General features: G+C 34.4%; 1 protein-coding gene across 1 annotated transcript in view; it reads right to left on the bottom strand.

Moving 5' to 3' along the window:
• RANBP9 (RAN binding protein 9) overlaps positions 1–19,211 on the bottom strand; it is a 106,899-nt gene that overhangs the window by 70,800 nt on the left and 16,888 nt on the right. The window contains exon 2 of the mRNA XM_074207662.1: positions 9,990–10,101. Within this exon, the coding sequence (XP_074063763.1) occupies positions 9,990–10,101 (112 nt within the window). The remainder of the gene's footprint in view (positions 1–9,989; positions 10,102–19,211) is intronic.

The raw sequence follows: 19,211 nt of genomic DNA, 5'->3' as shown, positions 1-19,211 counted from the left end.
GTAGGGGAAGCAATTGTTCTCTTAAAACACCCTAAGAAGAACTCAAGAAAGACCAGACCTGCAAGAGCAGAGGTTCTGCTGGAGTGAAGTGCAAAAATCTCTAGACCAGCTCTTGAAAATCCACACAAAGGAGGCAGCCATAGCCTTGAAAATTTTCATCTCAAAGACAGAAAGGGGGGCAGCTAGGTGGTGCAGTGGATAAAGCACCGGCCCGGGAGTCAGGAGTACCTAGGTTCAAATCTGGTCTCAGACACTTAATAATTACCTAGCTGTGTGGTCTTGGGCAAGCCATTTAACCCCATTGCCTAGCAAAAAAAACCTAAAAAAAAAAAGAAAGGGAGTCTGATGGCTGAGTAGAAGATTGAAGGATCTTCTACTGTTGAGAGAGAAGCTGCTAGCACAGACATGAGTGAGTCCAACAGCAGTGGGGAGAGGCCTCTGCTGACTGTGGGCACCAGCAGTACAGCAGAGTCCTTGGGCAGGGCAGAGGATACAGCAGTAGTTTGCAGCCACTGGATAGAGGGACCAAAAGGAGTAAGCACATTTTGGGATGGTATGTTCCCCCTCCTTAGGAGTGGAGAGGGGAGTTTAAGTATCAAAGCTCCCAGGTTAAGGAGAAAATACTGAAAGCAATTAAGAAAAAACAATTTAAATTTAGTGGAACTACAGTAAGGATTACATGCAGTTACTGGGTGGAAAAAAAATGAACATTTAATAAAGTGAAAGACTTGCAGTTATTTGTGACAAAAACAGAAGAATTTAAAGGAAAATCTGACATAACATCCAGGAGAAATATTAAATAAACATTAAGGATCAATTAAAAGGGACTCAATAAGGTCAAATTATTTACTTCTTATATATGGAAGTATTATCAGTTCTTTTAAGATTCATTTTTATTTGAATAGTTTGACAAAAAATGTGGGCTGAGCCAAGTATGATGGGGTGATTCTAAAAAAAACAACTATAGGGAAAGATAAAAAGAAACAATTATTTCATACAAATTAGACAAAAAAAAAGTAGAAACTGATACACACACATCTAAAAGGGTAAAGAAGTCCTCTAAATTCAGAAAGAAACAAAAGGACAAGCGGATATGGTAGGGAGAGGATAAGGGAGAAATTTGTGAAGAGGAGGACAGGTTAAGGAATAGGAGTGCAAAGTAGCAGAAAGTAAAGCAGGAGTGAGGAGAAATCGTAATAGGACGAGAAGAATATACCACAAATACATTACAGAAAGTGAATGGGATAAATTTATCCATAAAAATGTTAATAGAGCAGATTAAAAATCTGGATTCAATAATATATTGCTTTCAGAAAATGCTATAAAAATGAGAGATACATACAAATATAAAATAAAGGTCAGGAAAAGAGTAGAATTATGTAAAAAAGGCAAAGTTTGTTATATTCTGAGACAAAGTTACAGCTAAAATAGATTTAATCAAAAGAGAAAAATAGAGTAACTACACTATGTGTCAACCATAGTATTGTTTCAGATTACTTAAAATTACAATACAATATAAAATACCTGAGAGTGCACCTGACAAAATAGACCCAGGAACTATGCAAACATAAACATAAAACATTTTTCATACAAATATAGATATATCTAAATAACTAAAGTAATAGTTATTGTTCATGTGTAAGTAAAGCCAATATAATTTTAAACAACAATTTTAATATTTATGTAATCACTTAAATCACTAAAAAAATTAACCTACTGAGTTAGAAAAAAATAATTCCAAAGGTAATTTGGAAGAACAAAGTCAGGAACTTCAAAAAAAGGGGGGGAAGATGTAAAGGAAGCAGATTTAGTGAGAGCATTGCTAAAGTGTAAAATCTTTAATATATAAAATCTATACAAGCCAAGGATAGAAGGTATGCAAAAATTAGGGAGAACTTTCATAGACAATCTCTCAGAACATGATTGTGTTGGAGTATTGCTGTGGTATACGAAATGATGAGCTGGTTGATTTAGAAAACATGGAAAGACTTGGACCTTATAAACGAAGATGCTATCCACAAGAAACTGATAACAAGAGGATATAAGGACAGTACGTTCTTATATATATGTATATATGTCTGTGTGTGTATGTATGACTCTATATGTATGTTTATAGACCTCTATGTATGAGAAGCATAGAGGGGAGCTGGGAAGGGAAGAATAAGGTAAAACTGCATAGCAGAGAACAAATGAAACCCTACAAGGAAGTAAAGAAAAGCAGGGCAGCTTGGAAAACAACATGTGGCATGTTATTGTTTTCTTGAAATGGAAATTTATTGGTTTATATTGAATCTTCTCATGTTCTGCTGTATACAAGGCAACTTTTTTCTTATTTTGTATTAAAGTTCAAAACTTTTTTTCAAAGTTAGAAAATCAAGTATCAAAAAGTAAAGTCAATGTTAGAGAGATTGTGGAAATATAGACACACTGATTCGTTGTTGGTACAACTGTAAAATGGTATGACCATTTTGAAAAGCAATTTGGAATTATAAAAATAAAGTGACCAAAAAGTGATCCCTGAACCAGCATCTCTATTACTAAGCTTATACCTCAAGGAAGTCATTGATTTTAAAAAAGGTCCTCATATATATATATGAGGACCTTTTATCAAATATATATATATGTGTGTATATATATATATATATATATATATATATATATATATCCTATTTATATTTATAGCAGCATGATAGCAAAGAGCTGGAAAACAAAGTACATGCCCATCAATTGGGGAAAGGCTAAACAGAGAGTCATACAGGAACATAAAAGAATATCACTTATGCTATAAGAAATTATATATGAGGTGTGAAGAATACTCAGAAACAAGGGAAAATCTACATGAACTGATACAGAGTAGAGTCAAAAAAAAAACCCAACATTCACAATTACTGCAATGGAAATGGAAACACAGACACAATCAGAAAGAAATGTAACAAAATTATAAAAATCAAGCTCAAATGAGGGGATTATTATTACACTACTAATCTACTTTTCTGTGGAGGTAAGGAGGTCCACAGGTATCCACACTGTATTTTGGAATTTAATATACTGATCTTTCTAATTTTTTCTTCTTTTTTAAATCTTTTTTTTAGTTTTTTAATTTTTTTGCAAGGCAATGGGCTAAGTGACTTGCCCAAAGCCACACAGCTAGGTAATTATTAAGTGTCTGAGGCCGGATTTGAACTCAGGTACTCCTGACTCCAGGGCCGGTGCTCTATCCACTGCACCACCTAGCTGCCCCTTTTTCTTAAATCTTTAAAAAATATTATTTGTTATATGAGATGACTCTCTGGGAAGAGGAAAGATCATTAAATACAATTAAATAATGTAAAAATAATAATAATACAACTTTGTATGCTTTAAAAAGCTATAAGTAAGTAGTTGAGAAGGAAAAAGATAACTCTGCAGGAATTAGACTTGTGTCAAATTGATCTCCCTTCTACATGACAGTCCTACAAATACTTGAAGAATGATCATACTCTATTCCCTCCCTCAACTCTTTTCTTCTTCATTTTCGAAGAAGACCCTGATATCAACCAGGTGATGCCAAGACAAGCACATGAACTGAATTTGATGAGGGGGGCTGTGCTTAGTTATCAGCCACACTTTCTCTTCCAGAGTCATCTGGGTTCATTGACCAGATATGAATCAAGACAGGTGCTAGCCCTGGATAAGGGGCAGCCAGGGTTAAATAATTTGCCCCAAGTCATATAGCTAGTAAATATCAGAGGTTGGATTCCAACTCCCATCCTCCTGATTCCAAGGCCAGTGCTCTATCCACTGCATCACTTAGTTGCTCTATTCTCTTGACTAAACAGTACCAGTTCATCTCCTTCAACCAAAGGTCTTAAAGGCATGAACCATCTTTGTTGCCCTCTAGCTTATGTGCTTCCTAAACTATGGTTACTCAGAACTGAATACTCTAATATACTAGTTATGGTTTAATAAGTCAGACTTTGTAGTCATTTTAGTCATGTCCAACTCTTTGGCTTTATTTGGAGTTTACCTGGCACATATACTGAAGCAGTTTGCCATTTCCTTCTAAAGCTCATTTTATAGACTAGGAAACTGAGGCAAACTGAAATTAGTTTGTGCAGAAGTCACCCAACTAACTAGTGTCTGAGGATGAATTAGAACGCAGGTTTTCCTGACTCTAAGTCTTGGTGCTCTATCTACTGCAATACCAAGCTGTCTTGTCAGACAAAAAAAATAATCATTTCTTTATTTCTAAAAATTATGCGAGTTTTTTTTCAGTTTACTTTATATTGAGCTTGTAGTTCAATATCACTCCCCAATCATTTTCAAATGAGATACAATCTAAACCCTCAATATCTAGCTTGATCTCTTTCCCAGACTGTCCTATATAATCACTTAATTAGCATTTCCCAAATTTATGTCCAGTAGACATCTCAGTATGCCCAAAATAGACTGCATTCTTTCTCCTCAAACTCACTTCTCTCTCTCTCTCTCTCTCTCTCTCTCTCTCTCTTACAAGGCAAATGGGGCTAAGTGCCTTGCCCAAGTCCACACAGTTAGGCAATTAAGTGTCTGAGACAGGATTTGAACTCAAGTATTCCTGACTCCAAGGCCAGTGTACTATCCACTGCACCATCAAGCCCCTGTTCTTCTCAACATATCAATTTCTGTCAAGGGTTCCTCTAGCCATCCAGTCAATCAGGTCCAAAAATTTGGACCTTTTTTTTTAAGGTTTTTGCAAGGCAAATGGGGTTAAGTGGCTTAGCCAAGGCCACACAGCTAGGTAATTATTAAGTGTCTGAGGTCGAATTTGAATTCAGGTACTCTTGACTTCAGGACCGGTGCTCTATCCACTGTACCACCTAGCTGCCCCTATACTTATTTTTGACTTCATTCTTCCCTACTCCTCATATCTTACTGAATACAAACTCCTCCAAACTTCCAGGATTTTTCCTCATTGTCTTCAATCTTTCACATATCACTGACAGTACCTTTATTGCTACCAGGTTTTTCTACAGTCAAGGATATAGTTCATTTTGGGTCAGAAAATTTGGTCAAGAACAGGATGGTATTCCCTTACTACTGTCTTATTTATATTTTCTATCAACTCCCTGGGAGTGGCTAGAACTACCCCGAAGTCAGTGCTTCTGACACATCTGGCTATAACACCCCACACACCCCAGGCCAAGGCAAGTCACTTCATCTCTCAGTGTTACAGCCAACTCTCTCAGAACACTAGTTGATGAGATGAGCCAATTTCTCACCAGATTACATATACCAAGAAATCCTAAATCTAGTTCCAGTCCCTTAGAACTCACAATGGAACATTTTCATTTTATCTTTTCAATCCAAAGATCATTCTCCTTGGGTGGGAAAATAGAAATATAAAAAAAAGTGCTGGAACAATTATAAATTTTATCTCCTAGTCACTGTAACTTCTTCCCTCAAGCAGTGAAGGTATCTTAACTCTCCTGCTTTTGATCCTCTTTCTCTTACCAATATAGCTAAAAATTTCCAAATTATTCTAAGCTTTCCAACAGACTACACTCATTCTGAACTGCAAGCACTCTTGGTACTTTTCCAGAACCATATGGTTTTGTATAGATACTGTTATCTCTCTGCTTTCAAATTCTTTACATGCCTTTTTAAAATCTAAATTAAAGAGATAGTCAGAATCCAAACTGGTCTCTTCTATCAACTCCTGTTTTTCTTGCTTTAGTATTCTTTTCTTTCTGATAATAATTTCATTTTTATAAATTTTGCTTCCTCTAATACTAACTTCTCCTATATAATTAGTCTATGGGATTATCTTTCTTTTGAAATTTGTTCTATTACCTTGAGGGTTAGTTTTCCTTCCCTCTTATCACATACCAGGGGATGGAGGACAATTTCCACCTAAGGATCTTATAAATCCCACCTGAGAAAAGACAGGGAGAGAGACACAAAAAGAGAGAGAGAGAGAGAGAGAGAGAGAGAGAGAGACAAAAAGAGAGAGAGAACACTCTACTGGCTAATAATTAGCTGCTCTGCTTTGGCATTAAAAAATGTTCCAGGGTTGTCTGGATAATTAAAATCATCTTTACTATATCATACCTCTGTGCCAAGCTTGCATTCTGTTTTCCAAAACTCTCATGTATTTTTACCTTTCTAGGTGGCCTATCAGTAAACTAAGCAGAAAAAAAATTGCTCTTTACTCAAAATACTCTTATCAGTTTTCTCTGATTTTCTTCAGACTATTCCCTACCTCTCAATTAATCCACTCGGTTTTTCATAAAGAAACTGTTTTAAGCTACAGACAATGAGAAAGAAAAGGTGAAACCAAGGTGAAAACCTCATTCTTCATAGCCCTCAGCTGGCAAACTGCAATAACCCCCACCTCCAAATCCAAATTCTGAACCACTTCCACCATAAAAATAGATTCAAACCTCCCAATTACATAGGAATAAACACAGGGGGGAAAAAAAGAGGTAAATTAAAAAAAAAATAGAATGCATGTTAGCATGATAATCCATTTGCCTCTAGGTTCACAACATTTCATTGTAATTCACAAAGCAATAATAAGCACATTTAAGGGACCATTTACTGAAGACAAAAAAAAATGGGTATTCAGCTATTTCTCTGATTCCTAGAGATTTGTAATAGTGTTAATTTCAAATCGCTAGAACTCATTCAGTAAATGGAAGAATTTGGACATCTGGTTCATTATAATAAGCAAATTTAGTTAAAAGAACAGGGGTATCCAATCTACTCTCAAGTAGTCACTGTTACTTAAACAGGCAAAACCAATAATTTTTAAAGCCCTTACATTTGGTTTTGATATTTGTGTTATTTTTCTTTAAACTATTTGTTGAAACTATTGGCACAGAGTACAAAACAATGAAGGTAAAGAGGTAGCCTAGGGGTTTACTAGGTAATTCTAGCAAACTTCATTTTAGGCACTTTGAATAAATGTTTTTTAATGCAGAATATTTTTACCTATAAATTATAAGTTTGGACCACTAACCAACCTTTTTTACTTGTAAAGAGATATTTCATCAGTTTTACTGACAAGAGTAAGGCACCTGACATGTTATTTTCCTTCCTAAAAGTACAGAGGTCAAATCCCATTATAATAAAGTATAGCCAAAGTCATCCATATACCTAAGGAAAGGTAGCAGGTACACTGCTGAAAGAAACATACTAAAATAACAAGCACATTCAATATCATTCCAGACTTAATTTTTACACTACTCAAATTTTCTATTTCATCAATAAGATTTATAGATTTTGTAGTCTACTTATGGATACTTCAAACACTAAAAATAACCTGGTAATAGTAATATTACTGATTAAATTAAAGCTGTAGTGGGAGACAATTAAAACTTAAAAAAAGAAAAGCAGCAATATTAGAAATTACTAGTCAGCTGTAGATCATCTTATGTTACTTCTATATTCATACTTGATAAATCCTTACTTTCAAGTCTCTTGCTGACACTATCAGAATTTATTTTATTGTTTTGTTGATGTCACCACCATCCCTTATGTATTCATTATTGTCTACAGTCTAACAGTAGAAGAAAAGGATTTTGAAATGAAAAAAAAAATACATTATCTTCTTTCATTCCCAAAAGGCATAATACAGAAAGAAATTAAAGTCAGTGAAATTGACACATTTGCTGTGGCTGGTATTTTATACGAGTCTGATAGGTGGCACTCAGTACTCCTAACAATCGAACTTCAGAACAGTAAGCTGAAAAACAAAACAGTTCTAGGAGTCACAACTTTATAGGGTAGTGGCTTCATTACTTTGTGTGGAATGCAATAAATCTCTTCATGCTTATAATCGACTATAACAATACATTCCAAAATCAAATAAATTTCAAGACCATATCTTTCTGAATTATTTATACTTCCATTCATTTTATTAGCATATCCAACTAGATTTGGATCCAGTTCCCAATCAGAAACAGCATTCTTAAGATAGCCTGCTTCAAAAACTGATGGAAGGTAAGATTTTTTTCAAAGATATCTAAAGTGACAATTTCTCATTTAAATTAAAATAAAGCAGGCAGACCACATTCCTCTTTAGTAGGCACCTTATAAATGGTTAGCTGCTATTATTGTTGTTGTAGTGAATAAGACAAAGAAAAATATTTGATCTGACTGTTTTATTTTAATTTTAAAAGATATATAGGAAACATTTTTAATTTGTAATAAGATTCAGAGAAATTCTTTTTGAATAGTCATATGAGGAATGGGCATTAGATTTGGAGTAGGAAGACCTATGTTCGAGTGCCCACTCTGTCAATCTAGGGCAAGTCAATCTCTCTCAATCTTGGTTTTTTTTCTCTGAAAGTACTTAAAGGAGTAAGGGAATAAGCTCAGATACTGTGCTTTATAAATAAATATGATCTTATTTGAAAGTCACAACCCTTAAAGGTTGGTGCTATTATTATTCTCATTTCACAGTTAAAGAAAATGAGGCAGACAGAGATTGAGTGACTTGCTCAGGATCACACATCTGGTGGGGCTCTTGAGGCCAGATTCTAACTCAGATATTCCTGATTCCAGACCCCAGTGCTTTATCTACTGTGCCACCTAGCCAAGCCTGCCTCTAAAGGAGACTTGATGATCTCTAAAGCCCCTTCCAGCTCTAATGATCTGAGGTCCTTTGATTCTTTTTGAAACTAATCACATGCAAAAGTTAAAGATTAGAAAAACTTAAGACAAACACAAAATTTAGTACACAGAAATGAGCTTCCTTCAAGTCACAGTATTAACATAAAAAATATGATAAACTAAATCATCTCTTTATACTTTATTGTGTTGATCAAGGCAAACTGAAAATATACGTGCCTATGTCATCTTTTTCAAACTGACCATTTGCCTTTTTCTTTTCCTTCCCCAAGATACACAGTTCACAATTGTCCCTTCACTTGCTATTTTATAAGAAAATTCAGCTGCCAATATGGCTCAAATTACAATAGAACTCAAAATTTGTATATATTTTGGTTTACAGAAAACTTGACCAAGCGTTCTTAAAGAAATCCCAAATCAAAAAAAAAAAATTTTTAACTTCCAGACCGATAGCAACAAAATAATAACCAGCAAGCAGCTGTTCTTTCTCAATAAGTGTTTACAGAAAGTCCAAGCATTCCTTCAAAATAATCCATTTCAAATAGTTTTAGTAATTTCAAAATATGTCTGAAAAAATAGATCAATCCCCTAGAAACAGATATTTACTATATCCTTAAAGCCTTTATACATAACTCAAAAAAATAAGCAAAGAACAAACTTCTACATAAATTTCTTCACCAAATTTAACACATAAGAGTAGGAGTTGAAACCCTTTTTGACTTAGCACTTGTTTCAAAGATTAGCTACAATGCCACTGAATATACAAGAGACATATTTAAGAAGCTCAAATTCCAAGAATTCTTGATGCAGGAAAAAGGACCTGTTAATGGTACAAAGATCATGATGCCAAAACCCACCCATATCTCCTGACCAATATCTAGTGAAGAATCATCTATCACTCTTCAAAATTCTCTGGAGTTTCCATTAATCCAGACAAGACCTAACAAGGTACCTGGTATCTCAGATTCTAAAGAGAACTTTGGATATGAGGTCAGTGGGACTAACAGCCTTAAAGTACAAAGGGTGGCAAGGATCTAAGGGTGGCTACATTTACCCACATCATTCTGAAAAAAGTAACAGGAAGATTTAAAAGAACAATGTTTCCTCCTGATTCACTCCAATCTTCCACTCTGAATATCCAACAAATAAAGACCTGTTCTAAATAGTTTAAGACAGACACCAAAACTACTAAAGATCATCATCATATCTCAAGGTATTGTTTCAGAATGTTTAGTTTGAGCCAGTATTTAAAAGTCTAAAATGTAGCTGTAGAATAATCAAAGTTATCAAATTTGTACATACATCAACAACTTTTATCATTTTGAAAGTGAATAGCAAAAAAACATTCCAAGTACAAGAGTGGTTTACTTACTAAAAGGTATGCTAGTTATACTCACCCATCTCTTCCCTTACTGACAATTTTTACTTCAAAATAATAAATCCCACAAGCTGCTGGTATAGGATGTGTGGCACGAACTGAGGCTGCATCTTTTGGAGTTTTACCATGACCTATAAATGACAAAAGGGAAAGAAAAACAATACATGAGAAAATAAGCTTGTGAGGATAAGTATAATTCTAATCCTGTCGCTCCATTAACTAAAGATTTAATGAGTTATGTTAATGATAAATCCTACTTGTAAAATTTGCACAAGTCAAATCTAGAATTTTCTAGATTTAAAGATTTTTTTTAAAAACCTTGGAAGGCTTACATGATGCAAGGTAAAGTGAACAGAATTAGAATAATCTATACAATAAGAACAATACTGCAATGATGAAGACGGTGATGATGCTTACCCTTCATTCCTGAAGAAGACCATGATATCAGGAAGGTGATGCCATGACAAGCAAGTGAATTGGATTTGAGTGAGGCAGTCTAGTGCTAATTAACCAGGCTCACTTTCTCCTCCAGAGCTAACTGTGTCCAGTGGCCAGATATGAATCAAGACAACTGGAGATGGCCCTGGATGTGAGGCAATCAGGGTTAAGTGGCTCACACAAGGCCACACAACTAGCAATTAACAGGTATCTGAGGCCAGATTTGAGACTTCCTGATTCCACTATCACTTAGCGGCCCCAGTGTAACAACAATCAACTATGAAAGACTGAGCAACTCTGATCAATATAATGATCCAGAACAATTCCATAGGATTCAAGATATAAAATGTGATGCACCTCCAGATAAAAAACTCATAGAAATACAGGAAAGATGGTGGAATAAGTCAGAAAATTCCAAGCTCTCCAGATTTCCTCTACAAACAAATCAAAAAAAAAAGCATCTCAGGATGAACTTAAGAGGGGCAAAAATAAACAAGAGCCGGGGCAGAACAGTGGGTTCTCCTGGGCCAAGATAGGAAGAAACATCCAGATCTGCCTGAGTGAAGAACATCTCCAAGCAAACTCATTGAAATAGCAAAGAGGCTTAGGGGCAGCCGGGTTGCACCTAAGCCATAGGAGTACTCAACATATAGGGGAGTCAGGAACAGAGGGGACCCCTGCTGATAAGAGATACCAGGTTCAGTTGCTCTGAGAATTGCAGTCCTGGGTAAGATGGAACCAGCACAAGCCAGTTGAGTGCAAAAGTGGTGTAGAGAGGCTGCAGGCTGTCAGAAGAGAACTGGTTTTTGGGTTTGGGTCCAGGCCAGAGGGGAGAACTGAAGATTATACCACTGGAAGGTTCTCAGAGAGCAGGATTATTTCCAGCATAATATGGGGAGGGGTCCCAGCTATAGCTTAGAAGGGGAGAGGAGTCCAGAAGTTGAGCCTAGGACAATGTTCTGGAGGCCAGGGAACCATTCCCCAAACCCCAGGATTAGAGGTGAAAATATATTACAAGCTGCTTCAAAAAACAGACAACAAAACTTTTAAAACTGAGTAGGCAAAAGAGAAAAAAACCAACTATAGACAGTTACTTTGGGAATATAAAAGAACTTTCTTCAGAGAAAGATACTGAAGCAAAAAAAAGGCCTACTACCCGACGTGTTCCATCAAATGATTGCCTGCTCCAAAAATATTCACAGAACTCAAAAAAACCAAAACTCAACAACTTTGAAAAACCAATGAGATTGAGGAAAAACAAAATAAAAGATGAGTCCAAGAAAAATAAGAAGATTATGACAAGAAAGCTACCAACTCAAAACAGAGATTCAGAATCTTAAGAAAATGACTCCTTAAAATTTAGAACTGAGCCAAGGGAATCCAGTGACACTACAAGAAACCAAGAAATAATAAAAAATATATATATATAAAGAATGAAAAAAATAGAAGAGGAGAAACACCTCATAAGCAAAACAATAGATTTGAAGAGATCACAAAGAGAAAACAATAGAATTAGACTACATGAAACCTAACCAAAAAAGGAATTTTGATACAATAAAATAATTAAAGAAAATTGTCTGGAGGGACAGCTAGGTGCCACAGTGATAAGAGCACCAGCTCTGGAGTCAGGAGGCCCTGAGTTCAAATCCAATTTCAGACACTTCATAATTACCTAGCTGTGTGATCTTGGGCAAGTCACTTAACCCCATTGCCGTGCAAAAAAACAAAAAGAAAAAAGAAAAAAAGAAAATTGTCTTGAAACATTAGAACAACCTATCACCACCTGAAAGAGATCCTATAAAAACAGAGAAATATCATAGCTAAATTCTAAAATCCTCAGGTTAAGGAGAAAATATTAAGAGTAACAAGAAAAAATCAATTCAAATATGGTGGAGCCACAATTAGAATTACACAAGAACTAGCAGCAGCTACTTTTTAAAAGACGGCAGGTCTTGAAACACTATATATCAAAGAACAAAAAAGAATTGGGGTTACAGTCAAAAATATCATACCAGCAAAGTTAAGCCTAATCCTGAAGAAGGGGGGGGGGACATTCATGAAGTACCAGGCTTTCAGGATTGTTACAAAAAGAGCTGAACTTAATAGGAAATTTGACATACAAGAAATAAGAAAAATAAGGAAAGCATCAATGATTAAATACAAGGGTCTTGAAAAGCCTGGAAAGACTTGGAAGAACTGATGCTGAGTGAAGTGAGCAGAAGCAAAAGAACATTATACACATAAATAGCAACACTCTTTTTGATGATCAACTATGATGAACTTGCTCATCTCAGTAGCATAATAATCAGAGGATTTTAAAGGACTTGTGATGGAAAATACCATCCACATCCAGAGAAGGCACTATGAAGTCTGAATACAGACCAAAGCTTACTATTTTCAATTTTTTAAATTTTATTTATTTTAGTTTTTTTCCCCTCTCATGCCTTTTTCCCCCTTTTTTGACCTGATTCTTCTTTCACAAGATGATTAACATGGATATTTGATTAACATTAATTATACATGTATAATCTATATTAGATTGCTTTCTGTCAAGATGGGGAAGAAGGGAGGGAGAAAAATGTTGAAAACTATCTTTGCAATGTAGTTGGAAAAATAAATAATTAAAACATTAAAGATTTAAATTAAAATAGGTACAAGAATTCAATAAAGACAAATTGTTTACTATTTGTACTTGGAAATGTAATCTGTGTGTTCCAGATAGTTATTAGTAATCAGATAGTTTCAAGGAAAGATTGGGGTAAAGTTGAGTAGGGTAATCCTAAAAATTAAAACAGTGCAGACAAAGATTAGAAAAAGTTATCTTAAACAAATGAAGTATGAGAGGAAGAAGTGATAAAGAGGAGTCAAGACATTGAAGAAAAGTTGGTAGTTCTGGAAGCCTACTCTTATCATGGAATGGATTACAGAAGGAACCATACGTAAACTTATATAAGAGCATAAAAGCCTTTTAAATTCAGAAAGAAATAAGAGGAGAAGATAGGGAGGCTATGGTAGATAAAGGGTGAGGAAATAGAATCAAGGGGTTAATAGAAGGATTTGTAAGAGAGGGCAAGGTAACGAGTAGAAGTCAAGTGGAGGAGTGAGGAGGCGTTGTTGCTTTTAAGACAGTTCATAAGTGTTTCGTTTGTGTATCTGTATATACGTATATATTTAAAAATGTGTATATATATATATATATAGTTATATATGTGTATTTGTGTGTATCTATGTTTAAGTGTATGTATGTATGTATGTATCCACACTTAGTGGGGGGAGAGATAAATTGTGCACAACAGAGGACAGAAAAAAATGGACAATTTTGAACATACTGTGTAGCATTTATTATATAGGCTTTCTTGAAAAGCAAATTTACTGCTTTATATTATGAATCCTCTTATATTTTGCTGTGCATATGATGTTTTCTTATTTCATATTTAAGTTTAAAAAATAAGGGCAGCTAGGTGGTGTAGTGGATAGGGCAAGCCCTGGAGACCGGAGTACCTGAGTTCAAATCCTGCCTCAGACACTTAAATAATTGCCTAGCTGTATGATCTTGGGCAAGTCACTTAATCCCATCGCATTAAATAATTTTAAAAATCAAAAAATCAAAACTCATACTCGGGGAGTACAGAATGAAACTTTCTCTTATTTTTGTTTGCTTTTTTTTTCAAAACATGGCTGACACAGAAATGTTTTACATGACTACATATGTTTAATGGCTATCATATTTATTGCCTTCTCAATGAGTAGGGTAGGAGAAAGGAAAAGGGAGATAATTTGGAACTGAAAATAAAAATAAAAATTTTTAAAAAGAAAAAATACTTCTTGAATTGAGTTCAAAAAATAGCCTATTCTCCTCTTGAATTTGATTCTGTCCATGCATAGTTAACTGTACCAGAGATCTATAATGCTGGACCTACTTTATGGGTCATTCATTCCACAGTCTATCACAATCAACAAACAGCAAGTATTCTTTATCTATCTATATTTTTTTCTTCATTAGTGATTATGTACTTTAATTTAGAAGAAATCTGCAATAATACTAGTTACCTGCAACATTGCTTTAATGTAATGTGTTATGTAATATGTTGTGTACAAACAATAACACCTGGAGGAATCTGAGTTTTAACTCTGCACTGGTTTTCTATGACACTGGAACATACTAGCAGAAAGCATAGAACTTGTTTTGTCTTACTTGACAGTCATCAAAGGCTCAAATCTTCCAGGGAATTTTTTACAATTGTAAAGAAGGTCTTTCAAGTGGAATTCTATTCTAACAAATCAAACACTGCCTTATAGACAGCTAACAATTAATACAATTAGATCTTTTATCTTTACCATTCAATCAATCATGTGGCTGTTACAAAAAAATATGGTTTGCTATAAAATCTCATGCAAAAATCTACCTATTTCATACAGGATTTAAACATAAAGGGTGAAAGCAAAGACCAATTAACAAATCAAGAAATACTCTATTAGATCTATGAAAACAGGAGAAATTTATAACTGAATAAGAGAGTACCTTGTAAACTGCAAAAATAGATGGTTTTTGACTATATTAAACATAAAAAACTTTTGCACTAATAAACCAATGCTGCCAAGATTAGGAGGAAAACATTAAGCTGGGAAACAATTTTCACAGCTAGGGGTTCTGATAAAATATAGATAACTGAATCAAATTTATAAGGTTACAAGACACCTATATCCAGAAGAAATCATAAAAAATGGGAAAAGTCTTACATGTTCCAAAATATTCACAGCAACTTTTTTCAGTGGCAGTGGGAAATAGCTGAAATAGTTATGGTATATGAATGTTATGGAGAACTACTGTTCCATAAGAAAACATGAATCCATGAATGCTCGGACTTTAGACAAGCATGAAAATAATTATAGAATTGATGCTGAAAGGGAGCAGAATTAAGAGAACATTGAACATATTAACAACAACACTGTGAGCTAATCAACTTTGATATGGATGCAGCTTTTCTCAGCAGTTCAAACAGCTACGTCAACACAAACTACAAAATCTGAATAAACACTATGTTCACTTTTTTAAAAATTTCTCTTACATTTTCCTTCCTATTTCATAGCGTGCTTTCTTTTCCCTTAATCCTAATTCCTCATACAGAAAATGACTAATACAAAACTTTCATACACAAATGTTCACCAGGACTGTTCATCACTGAGGGAAGGGTAGGTAGGGAGGGTGGAAGAAAATTCTCTAAGTTATAAATACACACGTGGACAAATGATGAAAAACTTTCATAACACATAATTTGAAAAGTAAAATCAATAAAAAAAACCCTACCTATTCCCTCCACCTAAGTTCGCCAAGGAAAGAAAGAAATTTAGGAATAAAAAGTTGAAAAACATAGTCACTTTCCCTTAAGAAGCTTTTGATCCAATTTGAAAGGATTACACACAAATATGCATTATACAAGGGCAAATGTAACAAGTATGAAGAAACACAAAGCACCATGACAAACATGGAAGACAATCATTACATTTACTTTCACCATGAAATAGGTAAAATGGACAAACACAAAGGTTTCATGGAAAGACTGCAGTTGAGACAACCCATAAAGGAAAAATATTTCAAAAGTTGGATATACAAGATTTATTACAAGGGGCAGCTAGGTGGTACAGTGGATAGAGCACTGGCCCTGGAGTCAGGAGGACTTGAATTCAAATCCGGCCTCAGACACTTAATAACTACCTAGCTGTGTAATCTTACGCAAGTCACTTAACCCTACTACCTTGCAACCCAATGTATATTACAGATAAGAGAAAAACAAGATCACTAAACAGTCACTAGTCCAAGTCTATATGAAACATAAAGAGGACTATTTTTTTTTTAGGCTTTTGCAAGGCAAATGGGGTTAAGTGGCTTGCCCAAGGCCAACACAGCTAGGTAATTATTAAGTGTCTGAGACCAGATTTGAACCCAGGTACTCCTGACTCCAGGGCCAGTGCTTTATCCACTGCGCCTCCCAGCCACCCTAAAGGGGGACTATTATACAAAAAAAAGACTAGAAAATTAAAACCAACCTGTGGAAGGTATTAAAATCCCAGACTAAGAGTTTGTATTTTAATCCTGAAAGCAATGGGGATCCACTAAAAGATTTTGAGCAGGTGAGTGATGATGATGAGAAACCACATATGAGAAAAAAAATTTTTAACAGTAAGGTGAGAGAACTCTTCCTATTCTAAAAAATATAGAAGGCTCTTGTCAGTCCTATAATACACCTAGCACAGAATCCATCTCTTCCTTCCAGACACTGCTCAAACACCACCTTCTTATATGAAGCCTTTTCTGATCTCTTTACTATTTTATAGGCAACTTATTCTGTGGTTCTTTTTATTCTCTTTGTATATTTATATCACTATTGTCTCCCTCATTAGAATGAAAGCTCCTGATCAGGAAGGTTTGTTTCATTCATTGTGTTGTATTCACCACTCCTAGCATAGTACCTAACTCAGAGTAAGTAACAAATAAATGTTTGTTGATTAATTTTGAGCTAGAAAGTCTCTAATGAGTCTGACAATGAAGAGTTATGTTTTAATCTTAATTAAAATCCAATTAATCTTAATTAAAATTCAATCAAGCTAACACAAAACTGGTCAAATTTTCAGTCACATCAAACCTCCAAAACCAAGGTGCTGAGAGATCACCATCTCTGTCTACTGATGGCTAAAACAGGATTAAAGTAGAGAATGGATTAGAAATGAAAACCTGGAGAGATTATTATTGCATAATCAGTGTGGGGGGAAGAATATTTCTATATCACAGAAGTAGAATTACACGATTTGTAAAATGACTTCGTATCAAAGAAGGAAAAAATTTGAACCTAGATGAAATGCTTAAAATAAGGGTAACTGAACCAATTCCCTATAATCCCCAAAATAACGACTTCCAGAGTACACTATATATTGTTTCAGTGGTGGAATAAACCATATTATACATGCTATTATTCTTTTTCTTAAAATACAGTCATAGGTTATCTAAAATACTTCATTTTAAAAGTATGATTTTTAAACTAGTAACTTGTTTTTTGGTCCAAGTTTGCCTGGATTATGAAATGCATACACTGAAAACATCAAAGGAAAGGAAATCATACGTGGTTTGGGATACACTTCAACAAAACTAACATATTACATACATATATATATATATATATATATATATATATATACACACACACACACACGTATATATATAAATTAAACTGTTTAGCTTATACCCATACAGTGCAAATAAGCAACATTTCCACAAGCTCAAAGTCTAAAAGATATTTAATATAAACTCTGTCTCTTCTTTCTATTGCCTGTTAGGTTGCCATGGAAATGTGTGTCTGTAGGAGAATCTAAATAGCAGGAAGATGCTTCTGTTTTCTTAGGCTGATGAGCAATAGTAAAAGTAAATATCAAAATATGTATATCAAAAGATCAATTAACCTTCTCTAGCAAGTTGATTTTACATACTGAAGCAAGCAAGAACTACAGAAAAAAACCCAAGTCAATTTTTTTAAAAAGCCTTTAATTACTAGTGTATACCAATCCACCTTTTACCCCTTCAAGAAATGTTCATATACTTCTGAAACAAAAATATGAAGCAGAGTGGCTCAGAAACCCGTCTTCTGATTATTTAATTTTCAAGGATATTATGGTCAACATATTTTAAATGTTTTATACAGACTTTTACCAAATGACTTCAAATCTTGCATCGTTTCATATTATTCAGTGAAACATCTTTTCTGGGAAGATATGTTTCATTTCTGGAGGAAAAAAAACTAAGCTAAGTCCATTAATATTCTAGAAGGCAATATCTTTAAGAAATCCTTACACTAGAAGTCAAATAAGCTGAACCTGAAATTAAGTTGAACCTTTTCTACATTTGACTTTTAAAAAAGGAATTAATTCAAAAAGCAGCAGACTTCATTAAGAAAACTATTTCCAAGGTTTATTTGAACACAAAATTAATATAAAAAGACTAATCTTCAGGTTGTCTACAATTCTATACAATAAAAAATCATGTTCTAGATAACTGTAATTTTGAAGTACTGGATAATACAAAATTTTAATTTTTAAATGTATTCAATGAGGATGAACATGGCCTCAAGGTCAGCTGCCACACTGATAGCAAATTCTTCAACTTGAAAAGTGAAGGCATTGGATAACATGACTGAAAAGCATCATGCTAAAACATATAGGAGCAAGGATACACTCTTGTTTCACTCCATAGCTGACTGAGAAATCTTGAGAGCATCATCCACTATCCAGAATCCAGGCATGCATGCATGCCATCCATGTAATTGACCTGCTAACAGGCCAACTAATGGCTAAGCAGCTGTCATTTGCTACTGACTCAAAAACAGATAGTATATATTCATAGGATGATACTTCACCCAAGAATATAGTTCATTCACTTCATTTTATCAGATTAGCAAAATTAAGTCTCTTTTAATGTTACTATAAAATCAATATAAAGTACCTGATTTGTGCCTTGTACAAAGAAAAGCACAACAGTCTCTGCAGTCAAGAAACTTGCAGTCTAGAGGAAGAGCTAACATACTCAATAGATACTAGGTGATTTGAAAGTAGGAGAGGCATTCTATCACTGCAATAATCAGGAAGACTTTTAGGGAAGCTGTGATGGAGAATACCATCAGTACCCAGAAAGGAAATGTGGAGTTTAAATGAAGATCAAAGCTTATTATCTTCAATTTTTAAAAGTTGTCTTATGTAATATGTAATTTTGTTATCTGTTTTCTTTCTTCCTTTTGAATCTGATTCTTCTCTCACA

This window comes from Macrotis lagotis, chromosome X, assembly GCF_037893015.1.
Source record: "Macrotis lagotis isolate mMagLag1 chromosome X, bilby.v1.9.chrom.fasta, whole genome shotgun sequence".
NCBI lineage: Eukaryota > Metazoa > Chordata > Mammalia > Peramelemorphia > Peramelidae > Macrotis > Macrotis lagotis.
This window is presented reverse-complemented; position numbering and strand designations above follow the sequence as displayed.